General features: G+C 47.5%; 4 protein-coding genes and 1 non-coding gene across 16 annotated transcripts in view; 1 reads left to right on the top strand and 4 right to left on the bottom strand.

The window, feature by feature from the left end:
* The window catches only part of FANCM (FA complementation group M), a 76136-nt gene extending 75185 nt beyond the window's left edge, over window positions 1-951 (bottom strand). For all 4 annotated transcript variants that reach the window (XM_042799299.1, XM_042799300.1, XM_032995892.2 and 1 more), the window contains exon 1: window positions 529-951. In XM_042799299.1, coding sequence (XP_042655233.1) covers window positions 529-931 — 403 coding nt within the window. In that variant the 5' untranslated portion in view covers window positions 932-951. The remainder of the gene's footprint in view (window positions 1-528) is intronic.
* Window positions 952-1084: 133 nt separating this feature from the next.
* On the top strand, window positions 1085-5240 carry FKBP3 (FKBP prolyl isomerase 3). Of its 2 annotated transcripts, XM_042799069.1 has the most exons (7): window positions 1085-1216; window positions 1307-1408; window positions 1491-1598; window positions 1978-2113; window positions 3154-3221; window positions 4554-4651; window positions 5002-5240. In XM_042799069.1, exons 1-7 carry the CDS (start codon window positions 1109-1111, stop codon window positions 5054-5056), a joined length of 675 nt encoding a protein of 224 aa, XP_042655003.1. In that variant the 5' UTR covers window positions 1085-1108; the 3' UTR covers window positions 5057-5240. The 2 variants fall into 2 exon arrangements, with proteins under 2 accessions (XP_042655003.1, XP_042655005.1); XM_042799071.1 differs by lacking the exon at window positions 1307-1408.
* A 1039-nt stretch (window positions 5241-6279) lies between these two features.
* PRPF39 (pre-mRNA processing factor 39) lies at window positions 6280-20124 on the bottom strand. Of its 6 annotated transcripts, none has more exons than XM_032995898.2 (14): window positions 20037-20124; window positions 16876-17239; window positions 16483-16608; window positions 15724-15842; window positions 14784-14951; window positions 13848-14013; window positions 13071-13178; window positions 11156-11320; window positions 10713-10839; window positions 10351-10619; window positions 9582-9766; window positions 8147-8221; window positions 7427-7547; window positions 6280-6425 (listed from the first exon to the last, which is right to left on the bottom strand). In XM_032995898.2, the coding sequence occupies exons 2-14, from the start codon at window positions 17203-17205 to the stop codon at window positions 6375-6377; spliced, it is 2010 nt and encodes a 669-aa protein (XP_032851789.1). In that variant the 5' UTR covers window positions 17206-17239; window positions 20037-20124; the 3' UTR covers window positions 6280-6374. The 6 variants fall into 6 exon arrangements, with proteins under 6 accessions (XP_032851789.1, XP_032851792.1, XP_032851791.1 ...); XM_032995901.2 differs by lacking the exons at window positions 16876-17239; window positions 20037-20124 and adding exons at window positions 15970-16132; window positions 16236-16304 and having other exon boundaries at window positions 16483-16576; XM_032995900.2 differs by lacking the exons at window positions 16876-17239; window positions 20037-20124 and adding an exon at window positions 15970-16132 and having other exon boundaries at window positions 16236-16601.
* LOC116962397 lies at window positions 10195-10280 on the bottom strand. The gene has a single exon (XR_004407556.1). It is a non-coding gene; the product is annotated as a small nucleolar RNA SNORD127 (small nucleolar RNA).
* A 165-nt stretch (window positions 20125-20289) lies between the features above and the next one.
* TOGARAM1 (TOG array regulator of axonemal microtubules 1) overlaps window positions 20290-23054 on the bottom strand; it is a 43185-nt gene continuing 40420 nt past the window's right edge. For all 3 annotated transcript variants that reach the window (XM_042799049.1, XM_042799047.1, XM_042799048.1), the window contains 2 exons: window positions 22681-22767; window positions 20290-21058 (listed from right to left, as the gene is read on the bottom strand). In XM_042799049.1, coding sequence (XP_042654983.1) covers window positions 20805-21058; window positions 22681-22767 — 341 coding nt within the window. In that variant the 3' untranslated portion in view covers window positions 20290-20804. The remainder of the gene's footprint in view (window positions 21059-22680; window positions 22768-23054) is intronic.

The following is a 23054-nucleotide window of genomic DNA, read 5'->3' as shown; positions in this document are numbered from 1 at the left end:
TACTTTTTGCATTAGAATACTAAGTCCAGAACTACAGAAAAGAGGGCTAGAAAGCTCGAGATGCCTCCTACCCTCCCGCAGCCTTATACCTGACCTACACCACTTCTGACAAAGGTTTGTGCTTAAAAACAGGTTAGGGATTCAGTCATTAAGGCTGTTACTTCAGTAAGCAATAAACTGCAGTTAATGAGGTTTGCAAAAACTCTTTTTTTTTTTAAAAAAAAAAAAGGTCGTTGTGCTTTGGCTTAAGTTTCCTACGGAGCACACTGCCTGTGCGGATATTTACGCCTCTGTGCAGCAACCCCAAGGCTCTGTGAACCACAGGGCTGCACCCCAGGAAACATCTTCCTCCTCACGCTGGTGACCTGGGGTTTTAACTCTTGCAAAACCTAGCCCCTCAAAGGCTTCTCACCCTAATTTTTTTTTTTTTTTTTTTAAGTTTCCCTTTCCCCCCCCTCGCCCTCCGCTGCATTTCCCTCGCCTTTCAGCCGAGCCGCCTCCGAGGCCCCGGCCCCGCCGCCGCCCTACCTGTCATCTCGGCCATGTGCCGGGCCGGGATGCCCATGAGGCGGGCGCAGGCCTCCATCTGCTGAGCCACCAACGGCTTGGTGGGGGCGAGGAACAGCACCTTGCCGGAGGGGAACCAGCGGTAGAAGTTGTACATGACGACGGCGGCCACGAAGGTCTTCCCCAGCCCGGTGGGCAGGCAGACCAGCGTGTTGCCCGTCAGGGCGGCGCGGGCCATGCGCAGCTGGTAACCGCGCTCCGGGTAGTTGGTGGGGTAGATCCAAATGGACCCCGCCACCTCACAGAAACCCGCCTCCTTCTCCTTCTCCTCCTTCTCCTCCTTCTTCTCCTTCTCCTCCTTCTCCTTCCTCCCGCCCGCCGCCCACCAGGCCTGCGGCAAAGAGCTCTGCCGCCCGCCGCTCATCCTCCCTCAGGGAGCCGCCGCCCGCCCGCCCTCCATTTTCTCCCGTCGCTTCAAACCGCCGCGGGCCGGGCTGCGGGAGGGGGCGGGGCTTGTGCGTCCCGGCGGCGGGGCCGACGGGAAGGTTGGGCGGGGCGTGAGGAGGAGAGGAAGGAGGAGGAGGAGGAGGCGGGCGGGAAAATGGCGGCGGCGGGTCCGGCGCAGCCCTGGAGCGCTGAGGAGCTGCGGAGTGAGGCGCTGCCCAAGAAGGATATCATCAAATTCCTGCAGGAGCACGCAGCCCAGGCGGTAAGGGGCGGTGTGCGTACGGAGGGATGGGGATGGGGATGGGGATGGGGGGGGGAGTCTCTCCCCGCCGCTCACCGGCGCGCCTTGCAGTTCCTGGCCGAGCACAAGCTGCTGGGGCAGGTGAAGAACGTGGCCAAGACGGCGAACAAGGAGCAGCTCATCGCGGCCTACACGCAGCTCTTCCACACGCAGGTGCGGGGCCGGGGCGGCGGGGCCGGGGCCCGGGGTGGGGGGGGCGGCGGGTGACGGCTGGCGCCCCTCTCCTTCCCCTCAGCGCTTCAAGGGCACGGACGGCGCGGAGAAGGCGGCGGAGAAGGCGAAGCCCGCGAAGGCGGAGGAGGCCAAGGGGAAGGCGGCGAAGCCCGAGGACGCTGCGGAGGAGGTCGGTGCGGCACCCCCCGCCTCGCGTCCTTCGGGCGGTGCGGGGCCGCCGAATTAACCGGGTCTTCTCCAGCCCGGTTGCGGCGGCGAGCCCGGCGTCGGCACCGTGCCTCAGCCCCGCGCAGCTCCTGGAACTTGAGTTAGTGGTGACGGGCCCTCTGCGTCTTCCCCCCCCCTTCCCAGAGCTTCAGTCTGTGCTGAAAACTGCATCAGCGCTGCTACGTTTTCCCCAAACGTCCCGGCCCTGGGACGGCGCGGGAGCGTGCCGTTCGCCAGGGCTGCGGGTGTTCGGTGCCTTCAACTCAGTGGTGGCTCGAGCTGGAACGTAGTCGGTCTGCGACCGGTTAATAACGGTCATAACTCTGTTTTTATAAACCCAGGGGCCACCAAAGTACACAAAATCAATTTTAAAGAAGGGTGATAAAACCAACTTTCCGAAGAAAGGAGACACTGTGCATTGCTGGTATACCGGGAAGCTGCAGGACGGAACAGTCTTCGATACCAATATTCAGACAAGTAAGGTCACGTGTAAACTGTTCGGCTTTTGTTGCAAACGCGCGTAGAGGAAATTAGCAGGACTCATTAGCAGCCTTGGGCAGGCGTTCGCTTCTGGAAGGTGTGTGTGGCAGGAGTCCTGCCAAATTTGCTTTCCCCGCTGTCTTGTTGAGCTGACTGGGGGTGTCCCTGCATTTGCCTGGAGCCTGGTTTTCCATGAGGGACTGCAGGGCAGTATTTTAGGACTGGCTGGTGTCAAATGACACTGCTGCATCTTGCCAGGCATCCCATTTGGCATTCTCCAGGCCGTAGGTAATGTGAAATGCGGGGATTTAGTGCTGAAACTACTTGGGAGGAAAGACGGTTCCTGCTTGGGGAGCTCCCCTTATCTGTGGAACTCGAGCACCGACAGCGTAGTTAGCTTCTCTAAATAGAGATACATCTAAATTTAGATGTATTTAGAGATACATTCTAAATACATCTTGGGGTACTTCTGTAACAAACCCTTCCACGTGGCAGCACTGGAATGGGAGTGATGTGAAGTAGTCTGGTGTGCCATATCCACTGCGGAGAAGTCCGCTGGTATTTTTGTGACAGTTGCTCAGAGGATTTAGGTATGTGACATGCTGCAACACTAGAAATGCTTTCCTAGCAGCGATGTCCAACCCTGGGCGGAACAGCAGGGCTGTCAGTGAAATGCTGGCTGTGAGTCGGTGTACTTGTTGTATGAGGTTGTGCATTCCCTACTGACTTTTTTTTTTTTTTTGCTTCACTAATGTGTTTATGACTTGTACCATCAATTTTAGTAATTCAGAAAAGCCTTTTGGATTCACTGGATCAGCATCTGAAAGATGCTCATCAGCTTTAGTTCTTGGTGCAACTTGAACATTTAATAATGGTTTTGGTGCTCTTCACTAAATTTTCCCCCCAAAATCTGCTGGTGGACTAAAAATAAAATTATAAGAACAGATATTTGCATAAAGCCTGATTGTAATTCTAGAGAGAAGTATGCTATGTGCTGGTGTGATGCTAAAGCAAATGAACACAAAACTGTCTTTCAGGTTCGAAGAAGAAAAAAGCAGCCAAACCTCTAAGTTTCAAAGTTGGCGTAGGAAAAGTAATCAGAGGTGTAAGTAAACCCCTTATTAATGACTCCCTCCGAATCCAGAAAAGAGTTTTCATTCTGCAGGACTTAGGACCGGGGTGCAGATTTTGAGCTGCAGTGCTTGTTTCCTGCGGCAGTAGAAAGGCAAGTTGAAAGTGTTTACACCCCCAGGATGTAATTTTTATTCTTTACAGACGCACTCATCCATCTTCCAGTGTCACTGCTCTCGTGAGGTAGTGTGTGGAAAATGGTGTGGCAGCTACGTGTTCCTCGGGAAGAGCACAGCCTCTCGCACGCATCTGTCCCAGCGCTTCGCGCAGCGGCTCCCCGGGGCCCCGCTGGTCACTGCATGCATTCCGGGTGCTTTAGCCTGCCAGAAGGCTGTTTTCTTTCAGCATCCTTTTGGTATTATTTGCCTCTCCGTGCGTTGTTCATCTGTTAACTCCGAGTGCTGCAACTCCACATTCTAGTTGCTGTGGTACGCTGCAGCGAGCCGCAGTTCCACGCTGTGACTCCCCTGCGCCGGCCAGCCCCGAGCGCTGCCGTAGTGCGGGTGGAAGCTGGGTGAGGGGAGGATCTCAGGGGGCTAAAAGCACTTGGTGGAAGAACCGGGTGCTGTGCGCAGCCGCCTGCTAGAGCCCGGTGTGCCCGGGAGGTACCAGCACGTGTGCGGAGCAGAGGAGCCGCCGAGCTCCCCCTCGCTGCTGCCGGGCTAACGGCGATGCGGGCGGCTGGCTGCACGGGATGAGAACGCGGGCAGGAGCTCATGCTTACCCGACTTGAAAAAACCACCACAAACCCGACCCGGCGTCATCTTCCACGGCGCTGCTGAGCGGGGAGAAAGGCCGTTGTGGGTGGTGGGATTGGAACTGGGGGGGGGGCAGGCGTCCCTGGGCCCGTGGCCAGCGCTGAGCAGCTGCTCCCTGAACTGGACACCCGCCTGGGGCAGCGCGAGCGTGTCTCGGGGAGGGACAAGCACTGAAATGAAATCAGCCTTGAAGCATTCAGCCTTAAATAAAGGCTAATCGGTGGGTGCTGCAGGGCGGTGGGGCAGCAGGAGGCAGAGACGGGCCCCTGGGTGGGCTGCTGAGGAACGCACCCTCAAACTGTCACTGCTTCCTTAGAAAGAAGCGTGCTGCTGCCCTGGTTTGCTGGTAGCAGCACAGGAGAGCCCGACTGTGCCCTGGGAGGTGCAGAGGCTCACGGGGGAGGAAAGGTGAACCTGCCCCACAGCGCAGCCAGAGTGGTGTGGCGTTGCGCCTGCAGTTGCAGGAGACTAGAAAAGCCCCTCAACATGCTTTTTGTTCAGCTCTGTAAGGCTGCCGTGTTCTTCCCTTGTTTGATTTGCTTTTGCAGTGGGATGAAGCTCTCTTAACGATGAGTAAAGGAGAGAAGGCTCAGCTGGAAATCGAACCCGAGTGGGCGTACGGCAAGAAGGGGCAGCCGGACGCCAAGTATCCTTCCACAACCACCCCCTCGCTCAGCGAGTCGCGCGCTCCGTGGCTGGGGGTAGAACGGGGGGAGCGCTCCCTAGCTGCTCCCAGCAGGCTTCCAAAACCAACATCAAGCAAGTCAGAGAACTGAAGGGGCGGATGCCGCTGCCCATTTGCAGAACCAGGCCTGCGGAGGGGAGCCTGCTCCTGGTTTCAGCCTGTGTTTTTATTCCACCCGCTTCCCAGGGTGGGTTCCTGCAGGGCCGAGGGGGCTGCTCGCCCCCGGGGGGAGCGCTGACACTCGGGGAAGGGGCGAGTAAATCCCCTGCCTGGGGCTGCAGTGCTTCAGCTTCCTTAACCCGTGCAAACAGGATTCCACCAAATGCAAAACTGTTCTTTGAAGTGGAGTTGGTGGATATCGAATGAAGCGTTGCCTCTGCTGCTGGGACTGCATTTGTGATCAAGAAACCTTCCGACAACGCAGTTTTGCTCTTGTAACTCCAGGCTGGAGTTACAGCTGTGGCCTTGTATTGAAATCAAGTTTGTTCTCCCTGCCCCCAACTGCTGTACAGTACCAGACCACTAAAGAAAACATAGTTTATACATGCAAGTGCCTTCACTTTTTTGTGTGTACGCTCACCTTAAACGAGGGAAGTGCAGAGATCCCCAGCAAACTGTTAAAGGAGGAGTAAAATCCTCGGCTGTTACTCCCCCTTGCTGTACCCAGGGGGCTTTTACCCACCAGCATTTCGTTCTCTGCCCCAGCCTGTGCTTCCCTGTCAGCTTTATCTTCCGCGGGGTTTTACGCAGCACTTGCCCAACCCTGGGAGCTCACTGAAAATATTAGAAGAGGAAAAAAATTACGTTTCTATTCCAGGCACTGTTTAAATTAGGAAAAAAAGTCTCCGCTAACCATCTCCTTTAAAGGCATTTCAGGGAAGTGTCAGGCACGCTGCCCCCCCGCTGGAAAAGCGTAACCACCGCTGTTTGTTTGAGCAGCCTCCTGCGTTCTCACCCCCCGGCTTGAATGAGGCAATCCAAGAAAGCTCAGAGGATATTGAATTCCTTGCTTTTATTATAAAAAATGGGAATGATCACTTTGATCAAAATGAAAAAAGTTTGCTCACACTGTGTACATGAAAAACTCTAAATACAAAAATCATCCCAAACACAGTTTGTGCTTTTTAAAAAAGAACGCAACATCATTTTGCACTGCATTTTAATTTTTGACCCCCCACCTAGAGTAGAAAATCCGTGTGGCAGCTTGCAAAGGCTGCCCTGGTAATCTGAAGAGTTCTGATCATGACGACAAACAAAAGGCTTCAGGGGTGGGGGGGGGAAACAGCGTCCTCCCTCCCTGTGGCAGCTTTGGGGGGATAAAAAAAAACAACACACCCCCCCTCAAGACCCCCTACAGCCTTATTGATTGGATCTATGGAATCGTGACACTGAAAAAAAAAAGTCTTCAGATATCTCCATAAATTAGTGCAGGGAATAAAAAAAAAAAAAAATGCATTTATGGTAAACTAGAATTGTACAGAGATACCATTTATCAGTTACCAGCACACAAATCTTGCTTCACACATACCCTGTGAACATCAGCTCATTTCACATGCAAAAGACCAAAAAAGCAGGTATTACAACAGTTCTTTCACATCCCTAATTTAGAAAAATATATTTTTTTTTTTTTTTAATTCCATCTTTGTTGAAACTGCAGCACAGTGAACTTCGCTCACTCTTCGGATCAAGTTGGATGATAATACTGTCCGTAATTCCACGCGTTCTGGTAATTGTACTAGAAAAAAAAAAAACCAGACGAGAGGGTCAGGCAAGCGCGACCGCCCCGCTGACGCGGGACAGCGGGTGGCACCAGCACGGCCCCACCTGCGCTTCCCACCCTTCGCCCTTCGAAAACTCGGGGTGTTTTTCCTGCTTTAGTGCTGAGTTTCCCCCCCCTCGCTGGGTGAGAACACCTTTCACTGCCAGGCTTTGCAAAGAGCACTCGACCTTGGTGTGGGCAATTCCAAACCAGTTCCAGAGCGGCTCGGTTTGGGTCCTGTCTGCGAACAGCGCCCTGGGGCCCGCCAGGCCCCTCACCCCCCTGAACAGCAGTTGGCCTTAAACTGCTTCAGCTGGAGCCTCTGCCCCTCCCAGCCCTGAAGAACAGTGCCTGAAACCCACCCACCCACCCCCCCCCCCCAGCTGAGGGGGCAGCACCAGCACACCCACCTTTACCAGTCTCCACCTCCCACAGAAAGGCAGGTGGTTACAGCCAGCTCCGAACACAAACCCGGGAAGCAGAGCGTGTGCAGGAGGTGGCTGCCACAAGCAGGAGGAGGAAACCAGGGCACGGCCTTACTGACTCGCCCTAACAGGGACAAAACGGAAGGCCGTGCGAGAGCAACCCCGAAGACGAGCTACTGAGCAGGCTGATCTGGCACGCGGGGTGCACCAGGGCAGCAGAATCTACGCCGGGACGTTACAGCAACTAGTGAGGGAAAGCGACTACCAAAGCACGCGGGGAACCGGCGGCGCAAGGCGAGGCTCCTGGGAAAACATCTCAGGCCGGCTGCCCGTAGCCAGCGGCGTCACACTGCCCTTCAGGTGGGGAGCTACCCACCCACCCGCACATCTCGGCCCACGCTGGAGAAATCTACGCTCACGGAACGGGCCAGAGAGGAACCAACAAGAACGGGAGCTCAAGGTTTCCTCCAGGCTTTCCCCCCCCCCCCCCCGGGGCTGCAGAGGGCGGAACGTCGCGGGGAAGCCGCCCGCGCGCAGAGCGCAGGGACCCACCTGGTACCAGGCGTTGTAGTTATACGCTGCCTGGTTGACTTGCATGTCCCCATCCATCATCTGTGCTGATGCCAAAGTCGGGTCATCTGTCAGCATTTTCTTTTCATCTGGCTCCTCTGATCTGCAAAGTGAATATATGCTTGTAAATGGCATCTTAAATTCCGAGCACGTCTTCCTGTGGGAAATGTAACAGGGAAGGGTAAGTAGTACTGTCCATCTTAGTGCCCTGTCCAAACAGGGCGACAGAATTTGATTTAGAGAAAGGCAGCAGCACACTGTGCTTCAGAACAACAGTCTGGTTTTTAAATTGTGCTGGTGCCCAAACTGAGACAGCAAAAGCGTGTCTCTGCTCGGAGCACCAGTACTGTTCAGTTTTCTGTGATGCACAGTTTAAAAAGTTACTTTCCAATAAATCTCTTTCCAAATACCTTAGCCAACAGCATAGCCCTCTTTAGTTTATACTTCAAGTGATTAAAAACTAGTGATGCTGTTCTTGCAAGCAGTAGGTTTAAAGCTGAAAAATATCTCTCTCTATATATATATTCATAGATTAAAGAAAAAACCACAACCCAACAGTCTCCGAGATGGTTCTCTGAACTATTTTTAAAGCCTTTCCACAGTGCCTTGTATGAGCTATAGTTCAGCTCAGTGTGTGCTCCTGCTACCCCACGCTGCCTCACCTCCCGAGTCAGTTCATACCCTCAGGTGAACACTTCCTACCCGTTCTCTGCTCTCCTTTTTAAAGAATCCTGCTCCTTTAGAAGCGCTTGGTGTTCATCGTAAGCATCCAGAAGCCTGAAGGAGACAAAAAGAAATAAAGGTTTGCTCACCTTTTTCATGTAAACATTTTAAATACTCGAACAACCATTTTAAAATGTCTACTTCAAACTGTAAAAATACAAAAACATTCTAAAACAAACTCAATCATAGTAAAATTTTAGTCTGTGATCCACAGTGAAGATGGGAAAGCCAAAAAACTTAATCTGATTCCACAACGCACAGCGAAAAACTTTGGTAGCTCAGGAACTGCCAACTTGCTCAACTTTTAATCACACTTCAGACAGTTCTTCTATAAAGTTCCTTTATAAAGAACTTTCCTAAAATTTTTTTGATACAGCTGCTTCTCACAGTGATTGCATTCCCTCAGCTGCCTGCTGATGCCATCCACAGCAGCACTGATATTTAGGATTCAACATTTTAGATACTGGAAATGAGCATTATATGAAATTATAAGAATTCTAAAGTAGCACCTACAGCCTTTTCCCAAATAACGTGGGGAGGACAAGTGAATTTAATGCAGCACAAGAATCCCAGCTAAAATTTCTACAAATAGCTATATAGTATTTCATCTGCTGCATACCACAGTTTCCAAGGTATCACATGAAAACTGCTGCTTCTGTCAATACTTCTCTTGGTGAAAACCACTTCTTGTACTTCATTCTGTGCTCTAGTATTACTTGGGAACTGAGAATTTCATTTTGTTTGGTCTGTGTAGCATCCCAAACCTGCAGTGCTTGGCTGCCACGCAAGTCAGAATGGTCAGTCAGCAGAAATTAAGGACAGCTATTGTTAAACAGCACACAAAGCGGAAAAACTAACTCACGGTTAGTCCTTCCAAGTTAATTAGCTGCAAATGTAAATAAAAACAAGAGCTTGTTTCACAACAGAGAACTAAGAGGAAAAATGTGTCTCTAATAAGGTTGTACTTCTATTATCTGATCCTCCCACGTAAGTGTACAGCACCATTAACGCTTCTAAACATATTAAAATCAAATCACTGCAGTTTTGGAAACCTCGAGCAGCCGCTCACAGGGTAGGGAGGATCCTGTTCTACCCGTGCCACAAATCACTGCAGGCTCTCCGAGGAGCATCCTCCTTCGTGAGCCTTACCAGGGGGAAACTGCATTAAGAAGTTATGGGCAGCATAGTTCTGCTCTATGAGGCATTAGGTATTTCAGAGAAAAAAAGGGGTAATTTTCTGAAAAGATAGTCCTATTTAAAAATAGGAATTTGGTTTAGAAAAGCAGCTATCCCTCCACAGAGAACTGATGGCACACAAGAAAACTGAATGGATGCCACTAACCCCACCCCTTCCCTACTGCTTCGCCCAGCACTTTTGGTGACCCTAGTTTGGCCCCTGCACAGATTATCTTACTTGTTTACATCAGAACCAAAATCTTCAAGAAATTCCACTTTTCGCTGAGAAAATGTAATCCTCATTTTTATAGACAATGCGCCATTGACAGCTTTATCAAAACAGCTCAAGATGTTTTCTTCATTTTGCTTGAGGTCACCACTGTATTCCATTTCAAGTAAGTTGAGATACAGTTTCGTATTTTCCTGTGCAAAAGACGCATTAGAAGTTGTGTATCTGTCATGTTAGGTATTTAATGCTGAATGTATATCTACCAGATGCATACCAGAACGTTAACATCATAAATATGCATTAGGATAGTCAATACAAAGATTTTCTTTTCACACGGGTCGTCTCTGAACTGGCTTGTTTCACTGATAGATTAGAAGTGATCTAACACCATGACAACAGAGGTCACGCTTTGCTAACAGTATTGGGAGCGCTAAGTATTTCTGTGGTTACACAAAACCATCCAAGTACTGCCTACGGGATCAGTTTTGTTCACCTTGAGATGTGAACGCACCTGTAACATTTCAGATTCTAAAAAGGAAAAATGACAGTATGAAGCACATTGTGATTCTGATGAAAAAAAAAAAAAAAAAATGCAAACTTCCAGCTTTGCAAGCTGTAAGCACGGCAACATCAGTTTAGAGGGACTGGTGTCTCCATGCAGTAATGAGACATTACATACAGCTACAAGTCTTGTCATCATTGCTGCCGTAGTTTTTAAAAAATGGTGCAGAAAAATACCAGGAGTTTTTTTTTAATACAGCAAAGAGGGAACACATACTTTGTCAATTTCTATGGCTTCTGACAGCACTTTTCTTGCCTTTGGAAGGTTTTTCTGTACTTTGAAGAGGTGTCGAGCTAATTTGATGGCGTAAAACGACGATTCACTAATTGATTTGGCATTCCTAACAGCATCTTCAAGCAGGTGTTCAGCTTCTTCCATGTTCCCATGTCTGCGTTCTAAGCTCACTCTTCGCAAGCGAATCATTGCTAGCCCTAGAATACACTCTTCAAATGTTTTCAAGATTCTTCTTGCTTCATCGATGTTGCCTAAAACACCGGTGAAGATGCTTTAGGATACGAGACATCCAACAGCCTCTTAAAACCAGAATCCCGCCCAGCAAAAACGAACGTTGCTCTTACCCTGCTGCTCCTCAAAGGCAGCCCACAGCATGTGGACCATTGGTTTCTTAGGAAGATGTATTGTGCAAGCCCTGCTGTAGACATGCCTCACTCCTTCAATACTATGATTCTCCATGTATTTGGCATACTATAGTTGAAAACAGAGCAGAGATTGAAAAATTTAAAGCTTGTAGTTGTCGTTTAAAACATGACAGAACGATAAAATTCTTTTGTTTAAACCCATTCAGCACCTTTATTGAACCACTAGACTAGTTTCTGTAAGGAAGGACGTAGAGAGGCAACGAAGTTGGCATATGCAGCAGTCAAATCTGGTTGCAAGCAGACCATCTCCTAATGCAACAGATATAGTTATATATGAACAACATTCCACAGAGTACAAAAGGTTAGTCACTAGATCAATGTATGCAATCGGTAGGAGATAGGTGGTAAACCACTTCCCTTACCTTAATCCAGAAGTCCTCATAGAGGGCACATGAAATGACACATCTCTCAAAGAGGACCACAACTCGTTCATGAGTGCCATTCTCTATTTCAAATTCTAAGTACTCTTTCCAGTTTTTCAGCTGAATTTTCTCCAGAGGTTTTACGTGAAAGTAAGGCCTCTTTATCTGCAAGAGTCATAGTATGGCAACTTAAGACTAATAAACATACCACCAAAGTTGCTTAAAAACCCCCAAAAAACAACAAACAGCCAGACACCAGTCAAGTAATGCCATTTAAATAAACTGGACTTCAGAACCATACGTCACTATACACTCAGCTGAGTCTGGTGGGGGTTCCCCAAGTATTGATTAAGAGATGCTGCTGACACTTACACTCTAGGCTAGTTTTTCTAGAAAATTGTGAGTGAAAGTGTTCACAGAAGCTGAGAAAGAACTCAGTGTGGCTACGCCCTTGCAAACCTGCAGTCACAACGTAACAATCACATTATGAACAACACTGGATATTGTCCACATACATACACCCAGCCAACTGAAGCACTTACTGTTGTACTAGCGCATGCCCTACAAATTAAATTCAAAATTTGGTTGAGAATCACGGCAAGGAAAGACAGAGCATCGAATTGAACTTCATAATAAATGTTTACATTAAGCTGATTATTCCAAGAGCTAGCAAGATTGCATTTTTACTGATGACTACAAGAGGAGATGAGTGGGACAGAGTTCAGCACTGAAAATTTCAACACTGCTTTGACCTGAACGCAGCAAAGCATCCTTCTCCAGAGACCTTTTGCTTTTCCTCTCCAGATCTTGAATTTTACCTGATTATCTCTCCTGTACTGCAATTCCATCTCAGAGACATCCATACAAATGGATGGAGAGCTTACAGTAATTAAGGAGTAACATTCAATTCTTTAAGGCCACCGGAAATAAAAGCCAATCGCCCGCTTCATGCTCCTCACTGAACTCTACTATGGAACCCAACACGCTTTTTCCATTTTGACAAACTCCCAGGTACGTTGTTCCTGCTAAAATAAACCAGGTCTAAGCGGTCTCCATCACTTCCGTGACATCTGTTGCCCATCTACCTCATTTCTGTCTGTTATACAGACTCATTTAACGTTACACTTCAAACACTTCATATATCCAGCAAGGTGGTACCTACAGAGCAGATACACTCTCTTGGTAGAAAAGGCAGGGGCTCTGGCCAGGAACAGGAGAGGACAGCCCGTTCCTTACACACCTTCTCCAGCGTGTCCATCCAGTGTTTTACCATTCTCCCAAGTGTCAGTAATTTGTAGCGTAAAGTTTCCCGAGCCAAGAACACCTGTACTCACCTAACCATTCCGCACTACATCTGCACAGTTGAGCCCCACCTCCTCCAGGGACAGGCTTTGCCCACTCTGCTTCCTCCTGTGCCAGGCCGCTGGCACAAAAGCGACCCTGCGACACGCAGGGCTGGGAACAGCACGGCAGGCTGCTGCGGCACTGGGAGGGAAACCCTCCCCGGTGAGCCTGTGCTCTTCTGCTTACAGCCCCAGGGCTGGCTACGTACGACGTTCCCAGGTTCTAGGATAGGCTTACCTTTCCAATTAGAATTACCTTCATCCCTCTGTTATTTTGCAACACCCCAGGTGCAGAAGGCAGTACTAACTTCCACAGGATTTCACGCACGCGTATTTAAAGACTGCTTAGTAAACAATACACCATCTTGCCGCTCTCCAAATACTGCTTAAAGAGTTTTAAATTGTCAGGTGATGGAGTTGACCTCACAAGTTGACTTTGTGCAGAGAAGTGAAACTCTACCTTCGTTCAAAGCCCCGCAACAGTTTAAATTGTAAGGCGTGTTACTCAAAACTCCTCGTCTCATGTTCAAAACTCTTGCACATGCTGCCTTAGATAGAAAAAACAAACTTACCGCTTCTTCAAATGTCCACCTTTTACTGACTTCATGTTCATTGTGGTTAAACATTTCTTGATGAATCTCAATGATTCTGTGCCTCATGTTCTCTATCTCAGTGATTAGCTAAAACACAATTTAAAAAAATGTAACAGAGATAGACGTGGTATCACCTGTGCAAATGCATTTTATGATGAATGTAACATGCATAAATTAAAAGCCTGACAGATACATTCAACGTTACCCTGAAGAGCCAGGGGAAGGGATGGGATACTACCCCGATGGTGCCCTGGCCCTCAGTGCAACCCAATTGAACTGGCTTTCTATCTGAAGTTTTGCTCTTATGCTAAAGATGATTGAAATTAAAGATGAATTTGGATCCAAGTCAAACGGGGTTTCAGTATGTGTACATTTTCACAGTCAGCCATTCCTCTGGACGGCTCTGAGTCTTGATATGCCTCCCAAGGCTGTGAACCTGCAGACACCATTGCTGATGAAGAGCTTGCCCAGGCCACGGTTCCTAATCTGTTAATCTGGAATAATTAACACTCATCCCTAAAATTCTGTACGTTATTTCTTTAATTTTTTAACTCAATTTCTTTAATACCTATGAAAACACTGGGAAGGTATGCCCTGTAGCCAGAAGCAGTTATCCCAGGAGCCAAAGAGCAACGGTGTGCAGGAGAACTACGGGAGCACCTCAGCTACAGATACACTGAATCGTCTGCAGAAAAACTCAGCTTTGAGGCACAGAGCAAGGCAGGAGCTGCCGAGGAACATCCTCGGCGTACGTACCTTGGCAGGGTCGGTTATGTCTTCGGTACCAGAGGGCAGGTCATCTCCAGGTTGTGCATCCTCCCCGCTATGGCCGTTCACCGACGCTAGTTCTCTGCGTAGCTGAACAAACTGCTCGGTGGTCAGCAGGTCTCGAGGCAAGTTGTTCTGTATATGTTCTTTAAACCTGAGAATAGTTAGAAACGAGTCAACACAAATCTGATGTTTCGTGTTGCAGTTCTCTGCCCAGCCAGAGCAAAATAATAAATCCTAGCGGGGTTCTGCATTACTTTATCAGCCTAGAGCAACACTGAGAATGCAAATCCTGACAACATGCACACAAAATGCCACTCCTGCTATCTATCAGTCCTCAAAAGCTTCAGATTTCAAAGAGAAATTAAAGGATGATGAACTTCAGTGACAAAGACAGACCACCTGCCACGTAAAATTGATGGCAAGGGACAAGAGCAGTTTTAGAGGAAGATACTTCATTTCTAAACCCAAAGGATCTGTAGAAATTACGCAAAAGACACAGGAGGTTTCTGGTTCCCTCTTAACCTCTCCATATTAATGCAGAATTCTACTATCTAAAATTTAACCAAGTATTTATTTTTAGTCAATTAAATAGTGTTTCACCAAACGTGAGCATTACATGAGGAAGATCAAAACCGCTCTCTTTCATTTCTCAAACACATCTTCCATTCTCATAATTCCAAGGCCTTCCTTTATTCCACAGCAGAATCTGTGAATTGATCTAAAACCAAATTCCTAAAACGTGTACCAGTACTTTAAAGTAACCAGTCGAACTGTATGAGTACATAAATAAGTAAATAAGTACATAAAACTAAGTAACTATTTCAAGTTCTTGTTCTGAGTGAGTATTTCCACATTTACAGAAGTAGGGTAACATGCACTTAAGAAATTCCTATCACTAACTAATCTTTGTTTTCGCTTTACCTCTGGAAGTGATGACTGTAGAGCTGTGTTGGAATTCCAAGGATGCGGTCATAGATGGATGTAACTTCTCTTAGGTTTCCCTGTTCATTTTCCCAGTTTATATACATTTCCCACAGTCTGTCAGAACGGAAGTCTGTCCCAGCAGCTAACACTGCATGTTCATAGGCTCTGAAAAACAAAATAATTTCACAGTTGTTTCTGGGTGCGGTGACAGAACAAGGAAGAAAAGTTCTGGGTCTTATTTAAAGATTGAGAGCATCTTCATTTACTTGAAACCACACCTCTATTCATTATTCAAATTCTTCAGAGTATTTTCTAGGTATCTGTAGCAAGACCTCCAGAAAGTTCGCACTCACTTCTTTTTCCTCCAGCACTACCACAACAGAACAAATAAAGGCAACAGAAAAGGCCACTTGCAGGAATGCAAGAACTTAGGAAAACACAGTCTTTACTGCTTCTATTTTGTAAAGATTCTAAACCCATTACTTTAACAGTTTAACACCCAAGAGCTATATATCAGTGATGCAGCTAGAAGCTGCTTCAGTTAAAGTTCAACTAAGGTTTTGGATCAAGCTTTCGTCCAACCTCTTACTCCAAGCAGGACCACTGACAGCAACAGATGAGGACAAGTTCTAGTCATACCTTGAAAACCTACAAGGAATTAAGTTCCAAAAATTCTATGGGGAACTTGTTCCAGTGCTGCACTAAGTATTTCCTAACGTCGAGTCTGAAGCGCTCAAGTCACAGCTTTTGGCCCTTGTACCCCACTGTATCATCTACCCTTTCTTATGGAATTTGGCTCCATCGTCTCTTAGAAGTCCTTAAAGTAACTGCAGGCTGTTATTAGCCTGCCCCTTAGCTTAAACATATTAATCTGATCACACTGCTCTGTGACTGCATGCAGGGGCTTCTTGTATCACTCAGTCTGCTTTCAACTTACCCTCGAATAGTACTGTTAGTTTCAGGATCAGCAGGGTCCAAGGTCTCCTTTAAGAAGTTTATATAGTGTATCCAAAGATCAACACTAAGAGGAATTGCCTGCAGCCCTCTGCGATAAACCTATGAAGAGAACATGAACTGTACTTCAAATACTTAATGGCGTCCTAATAGAGAGGCAACACTGTGTTATCCGGTGAACCTTAGAAATACTAATTACTGGAATTTTGTTTAAATAATCTACCATTACCATTTGGGTGGAGGTTGGATAGAACATGGCAATGTTCTGATCTCCACGTGCAGAGTCTTGATCTTCAAAGCGCAGCGGTCCCTGCATTCTGACCAGGTTGTGTGGGCAGGCTTTGGGGTACAGACCATAGGGCACAGACCCATTAGAGCATCATTGACAGCGTCTGACCAAAAATGCAATAAGATGTAGCAATTGTGACCAGCAAACCAACTATATTGTTTTGAAAATGAGTAATAAATGTAAGTGACAGAAAAGCCCTGCCCTACTTGTTAAGCTGCAGTGTAATACAGAGGCTTGCACTGCAAAGCTTGACAAACTGTAGAGGTTTAACGCACCTGCCAACAAAGAGAAAAAACATTAGCTACAAATGCCACAGACGTGACAAGTGCAAACAAAATCCCTACAAACCTGACCATACATGGCAGGTACTGGCAGCCAAATGACTTGCAGTAGGTTAGTCATTATTTGGCCAACAGGACCAACGGCAATAGCTGTGCCCAGCTACCTACATACCTCATCAGACTGTTTAACGTTGTCATGTCGCTTTTCAAGGTCTGCGTACTTTTTCCAATATCCATAGCAATATGGATAATGTGTGAAAAACCTGTCAAATGCTTTCCTGGCAGCTGGTAAGTGGTTCTGCAAGAAATACATGATAAAAGCAATGAATCTCTTCCTTAAAAAAGCCCTTCACATTATTTTAAAAACAGTTATTGTTTTAACATTGTCTTAAAAACGGTCCTTTTTATTTTGTGATCTCTGATGACGACACTAGCAAGGGCAACTGTCTTAAACCAGTATCCATGGAAGCCTGATGTACAGTTCTAGGTTTGTCCCTGGACCATCCATGACTTGTTTTCTTTGTTTATGCCTGGAAGGCTAAGGAAAAAGGGGCCATGTACTAACCTCCTGCTCTACATACTGTAGTAGATATACCCATCCTGTGAAATCCTGGGGATTGTCCTCTACTACTTTCCAGAACTTTTCAAAATCTGGAGGGAAGCAAGCTTCAATATCTGTTGTCTGTAAACTCTCAATATTTGGAATTTCACTCTCCTGTGTGTTCTCTTCATTCAAGTCGGGGGAACTATCAGGTGATTGTTCCATCTCAGTTACACTCATAATTTCCGTACTGAAGTCCATACTCTGTTCTTCTGTTGCTGTTTCAGTGCCATTGTCTGTGCTGTCGTTGCTTATAGTCGGCTTCTCCTCCTCTGTATTATCCGCGTTCTCCATGGCTGAGCTTAGTGCTGGTTTGTTGTGCTAGATCCTGTGGAAATTAAAAGATTCTGTATTCATGCAGTGAAGATTCAAGTAGAACTTGGGTGTGAATTATCAGCTAAGAGTCTCCCAAGTGCTTCAGGCATCCATGTATTTCACCACAAACCCTCACCAATTAAATCTGCTTCATGCATGAGCCATACTGCAATTAAAAACATGTTAATATGAGTCATGCATTTTAACATCTGCACGTAAAAAACATGGTGGCTTTTCAAAAAAAACCTATCAAGGTATAAAAGGTAACCAATGCAGGCTTCCTGTTCAAGTCTAGCAGGTCTATTTCAAATAAAGAATTACGTTCAAATTTATTCAATGCTACTACTTAGTAACTTCTTCGCAAAACAAATATACGTTCAAATGTACCCTCAACACCTAGCTGAACTGGCTTAAGCGATTACTTTGCAAAGAGAATTACTATCAGCACTAGACTCAGTCCATATTAATGCTGTCCATATAAACTAACCAGCACCAGAGGGCCACAGAGAACGTTTAGGCTAGCCCCTCACACAGAGTCGCCCGCTGCCACACACAGCTCGCACGTCAGGTGCTTCCTCCTGCCCCTCAGCACAAGCTCCATCTCCCTCCCACTCTCCATTTGATCTTCCTGCCAAATGCTGCTCCCAGCCCTGCCCTACCCTCCTCAGCCAAGGCCAGGCCAGCCTACCCCAGCAGCCCTGCAAACGGTGCTCAGCTGATCCCTGCCCCTCACCGCCTGGAGCCTGGGCGTAAGGCACCCAGCTGAACCTTCCCCCACCCAGGCCAGATCCTAACGACTAACAGACTGTAGGTAAAACAATAGCTCTTAGCTGGGAATGTAATCTGGATGAAGAAGTGTGAGACCATCACCCTCAAGTGAATGGTAACAACTGCCACTCCCATTTCCCTTTGGTTCTCCTCAGAGAGGATGACAGCAAGTGAGTTTGACATTTAAAAAAAAACAGTCCCCACCCTCTGTCTCCAGAATTCTTTCCCACTGAAAACCTGAAAAGAGAACCAACAGACCACTTGATTTTCACTTCAACACATACGCCAATAAGCCATGAATAACATAGTGGGGGAATAATTCTCAACAGAAAGGAAAATAACCTGTATCCTCTCCTCAGCAGCATCGATGCATGAGATAACAGTTCACATTTTCCTAGGAGTTCACCAAGCCAAGTACCTTGGGCGTAGCGTTAAAAGGTCCACGTGGTCTACTCTGCAAGCTCTCTAATAACTGTTTTTTAAAATAATTATTTCTATGCTCCATTGTATACATCACCTGGCAATCATACAGACACAACGTCTTTCCTTTAAGGTAAACAGTTCATAATTCTTTTTCAATAAAAACTAACAGTTCATGCCATTTAAAACTCACACAAACATGATGTGACTGCATAGAGCACTATAGTGCTTTTGTTCTACAGGAAAAGAGGACGCTTGTGTAAGATGAGCAGTTTAATTTGTTAATGACTGGTTCTTCCTGACGTGCTGGGCGCCTCCAGAAAGCCTGCAGCAAAAGGCGGTTTCTTTAGCGAGTCTTAGAGATGTGTCTTCAATACTGGTTTTGAGAATAAAGATCATTTCTACGTTAAGAAATTAAATACCAAAGCAGTATCACTATGCCTTTACCAGCGAGACATACAGAAGAGATCTGCCTCATTAAAACCAGCTGCTACCATCCAGTGCTTACCTCTGTAAAGGTTATAAACTCAAGGCATCAGAGGAGTGTGTTACGCAAACGGCAACCCCAACACTTGAAAAAAAATAGTTTAGTGGATGTTTACAGCTCTAATATTTGGGAAAAGTAATACAATTGTTTTTAAACATACAATAATTTATGACCTACACTTATTCTGATATTTGGGAGACTTTTTTCCCCCCTCTAGCTGGTTCAGAAGATGGATTCCCGCTTAAAAAAACAACTCCCCCCAAAACTAGCTATCTTTCAAATTAGGGGCGGGGAAGAAAGAGGGAGAAGCAGAGCTGGACGACCTCTGCACAAAGTTTTCCAACAGAAACGAGAAGTCTGTTTGCCAGTTCACTTCCAGCTGAAGGCGCTGCAGACTCCCCCAGGGAACCGAGGGACACCTCGGACTCCCCCCGTACATGGGGGTCACAGGCAATGCCCCCCGCCCTGCCCGGTGCCCCACAAACACCCCTCGGAGCTACGAGGGCAGCAGGCACGGAGCTAATGTGCATCTGCAACAACCACGGAACTGAGCAACTTAATTCTAGGAGTTTTCACATCACTCAAGCTAAAAAAAAAAAAACCTACATATCACATAACTACATGCACCAGCTTTAAATGATTTACGTTAACATATACTGTTGAGCCTGCTTCAATTAAACGTCTATCGCACGCAATACCGGCATTTATAAATATGAACGAACTAATGGGAAACCTCAAGGAAAAAAACCACAAGCAGCAGGCGGGAATTTGGAGGCCCATCTTCCAGCCTCCCCTGCCCTGCCAACGGGCTGTCACGACCCTGGGAACCACCTGCTGAAACTTTCCGGGGCAGCACAGGCGGTACCGGCCCGGCCCCTTCGCCGCTTCGGTGGCCAAAATAGCGTAAAAAAGGGAATAAACCGTAACGGAAGAAGCCGCCGCGGCTCCCGCATCCCCCCCACCCCCGCTCGCCTCAGCCTCCCGCCAGCACAGGCCCCGGTCGCGGCCCCGGCCCCGCGTTCCCCCGGGGCGATGCGCGCACCCCTCATGGCCGCGCCCAGAGCCGCGGCCGCTCCCGCGCCCCGCGGAAATCCCGCGGAAATCCCGCGTGTCCCCCGCCACCCCCCGCCAGTACCTGCCGCGGGGCCGCGGAACTGCCCGACCGCCGCGCGCCTGCAGCCGCCGGGGGCCTCAGCAAGCGCGCACCGCGCCTGCGCGCACACCGCCACGCATGCGCACCGGGCACCGCGCCTGCGCGCCGAGCTACCACCGCGCCCACCCCCCCTCCGCGCATGCGCCTGGGCCGCTCCCCCTCCCCACACACAAAATGGCGGCGCCTTCCCCCTTCTTCCCCCCCCCCTCCGGAAAAAAAGGCAGCGGCCGCGGCGTTACAGAAATAAATCCGTTTATTCGCGTCAGGTTCCCGTGTCAAACGCGTACAGTACCGGCAGCGGGAGGGACGGGGCGGAGGGGGCGAGTGCCGGCGCTGCCAGGGGAGAAGGAAGGGGAAACGAAAAAAAGGAAAAAAAAAACGGGTCTGTTTCCCGCCGAGCGGGCCGCTGCGCTTCGCCGGGAGCTGCCGGAACTGTCTGTGTCCCCCCCCCCCCCCCCGCAGGGGAGCGTGCCCGGCCACCAAGCAAACCCTGAGGGCACCGCGACAGCAGCCCCAGGGAGCTAACACTGCGCAAGCGTGGGTTAAAAAGATGTGTTTTTCACAAATACCGCGCCAAACCCTGTTGGAGGCGTACGATCGCCTCCAGGGTTTTCCTCCGCCGATCAGAGTAAATTTCGGTGCTAAAACAAGTCAGAAGCGCGTTTGTCCCCTGCCAACAGCTGCCCCCCCCCCCCCCCCGCGTCGGGCGGCTGACGGGACTTCCACGCGCAACCCCGACCGCCTTGATTTTTAGCTTGCGATCTCCAAAAACTCTTCTAAAATCTTCCGGACGCGCGGTGGCTGAGATGCGGCGTGAGTGAACAGGCTCGGGCCCATCTGTGCAAAAAGTGCTTTTGAGAGTTTGGCTGCGGCTGCCCGGATGTTTCCCCCGGCTCCAGGCACAGAGCCGCTGTTCGTCATGTTGCCCAGGAGGTGCCAAAGGACAGCTAGAACTTTTTGCTCCACAGCGTAAGGCTTCCGTGGGTATAACTCCGTGACAAGATCTGCAATAAAAACAACAGGTCATGGAGCAGTGTTGGAAGACTTTGTCAAATGCAGTTGAGAAGCGATCCCCTGTTTTGAGAGGTGTTTAAAAGCTCTTGATGTCAAATCATCCTCTCACAGCGACTAACAAAGGAGTGCTCGCTATACACAAGAGCCCGTCTGTTGTTGCAACAGCATCACCACTCTGATAAAAAAATACCAGCTTTCCCTACAAACACCCCTTTTAGCCTCTCCCAGGAGTTTACGCAGTAGCACTGGTACGGGTGATAATTACAACTTCCCATGAAATTAAAACAAGTAAAAGAACCTAGAGGGTTTTTTGGTTGGTTGTTTTGGTTTGTTTTGGTTTGTTGTTTTTTTTTTTTTTTTTTAGTTATGATTATCACAAGGACCTTTATTCCTTACAGTGTACTGTGTAACATTTGATATTTTATGATTTCCCCCTCTATCTCAGAAATACACAGTAGGTATTTAAGGAACAAAGTAGCCTTATACTATAAATACTTATAAGATGAAGCATTTTCCTTACTTTGACAATTACCTCATGAATTAAGTATTTCATTTGCAAATGTTTGCCTTTTTGCTAGAATGGACTCTTCTGATATATAATACAAACTACTCCAGAAAATCCCAGCAAGAGATGAACTGTTTAAACATTTGTGACTAGCACATTCAGAAAGCATAAATTTAGGGATATTTCAAGAACAGACTGTCCATTATGTTACTCAGTTCAATTTCATAGCTGCTACACACAGAACTGCTCCGAAAGTAAGCCAAATAACGTCTGTTCGGTTCAAGCGTATTTCCCATAAAGACATCCCTTGTTCACTTAAAACGTCAAAGGGAAATTCAGCACTTCTAGTAATGATCCCAATATTAAAACATGTATATAAATTCTAGTTAAAATTTGTCTTCAATTTTTAAGCAAATTTGTCTTTAAGCTTTTGACACCGGTTTAGGAAGAAGACCCTGATGAAGTCTGCCATCTTTGCGGTGAGTGCAGCTCAGCTTGCCACCTTGTCTCCTTTATGACTGAACGCCAGTATGTATTTTCAAGAGCCTTAAAATGAGAACAAGACCTCGTGTGAAAAACAAAAAGGTACAGAAGTAAAAATGAGGAGCTAGTAGGAGCCAGCCTTGGAGAACAGTGTATTTTCTGTGCTGAGAAACTTCAGAAAAAACAGTCACTCGTTCCTTTTGTTTTTTTCCCGGCAAGAGTATGAGGGAATGAGAACTGTGAGAGGGAATGTGAGGTGAGAAGTGAAGCAGGCAGAAGTGAAGACGTCCCGACACCGTACGTCCCACTCAGTTGCTGAGGGACTGAAACTCGCTACAAACCAAAACTCATTCGCTCTGATTCCGTATTAAAATTATTGCAAGGTTAAGGTATTTCTACATCTTCCAGGTATTTATACACCTTCCATCTGACTAGATAATGTTTTGTTTTGTCAGCAGTAGCTTCAGTTTGCATTAGAAAGGGGTGCAATTTGACAACTGCTGTGTCATTAATGTCCACAATCTACTGTGACAAGGGAGGATACATAGCCACCACCACCCTGCAATCACTTTCCCTAATTAGGACAGTACACAAACAAACACGCAAAGTAAAACATCATTTTACCAGCAAGCTTTTCTGTCATGTCTTGTTTTGCTTTTCCATTCAGAAACTGGGCTTTTGTGCAGAATGGCTGGAGGAGCAAATAGTTGTCTAAATGCAAGAAATAAAACACATTAAAATTCTTAAACAGAAAATTAAATGGTGTGGAAATAAACACCATATGGAAAAATGTAAGTAAGAACCTTGCTTGTGATATATTAACTTCGAAGTTAATCACAGGGATGTATTTAAGGGCATAAAAGCACAAAAAGATACTCTAAACAAGCCCTAACTCCTAGAACCTGATAGAACACAGACTATTCATTTAATGACAACAAAGCTAAAATAGTTGAGGAAGGAAAGTACTTGTGGCACATGCACACCAGCAAGAATCCAGT

This window comes from Tyto alba, unplaced genomic scaffold, assembly GCF_018691265.1.
Source record: "Tyto alba isolate M040663 unplaced genomic scaffold, T.alba_DEE_v4.0 Super-Scaffold_29, whole genome shotgun sequence".
Classification (NCBI taxonomy): Eukaryota; Metazoa; Chordata; class Aves; order Strigiformes; family Tytonidae; genus Tyto; species Tyto alba.
The sequence above is the reverse complement of the archived record's forward strand: the minus strand, read 5'-3'. Positions and strand labels throughout refer to the sequence as shown.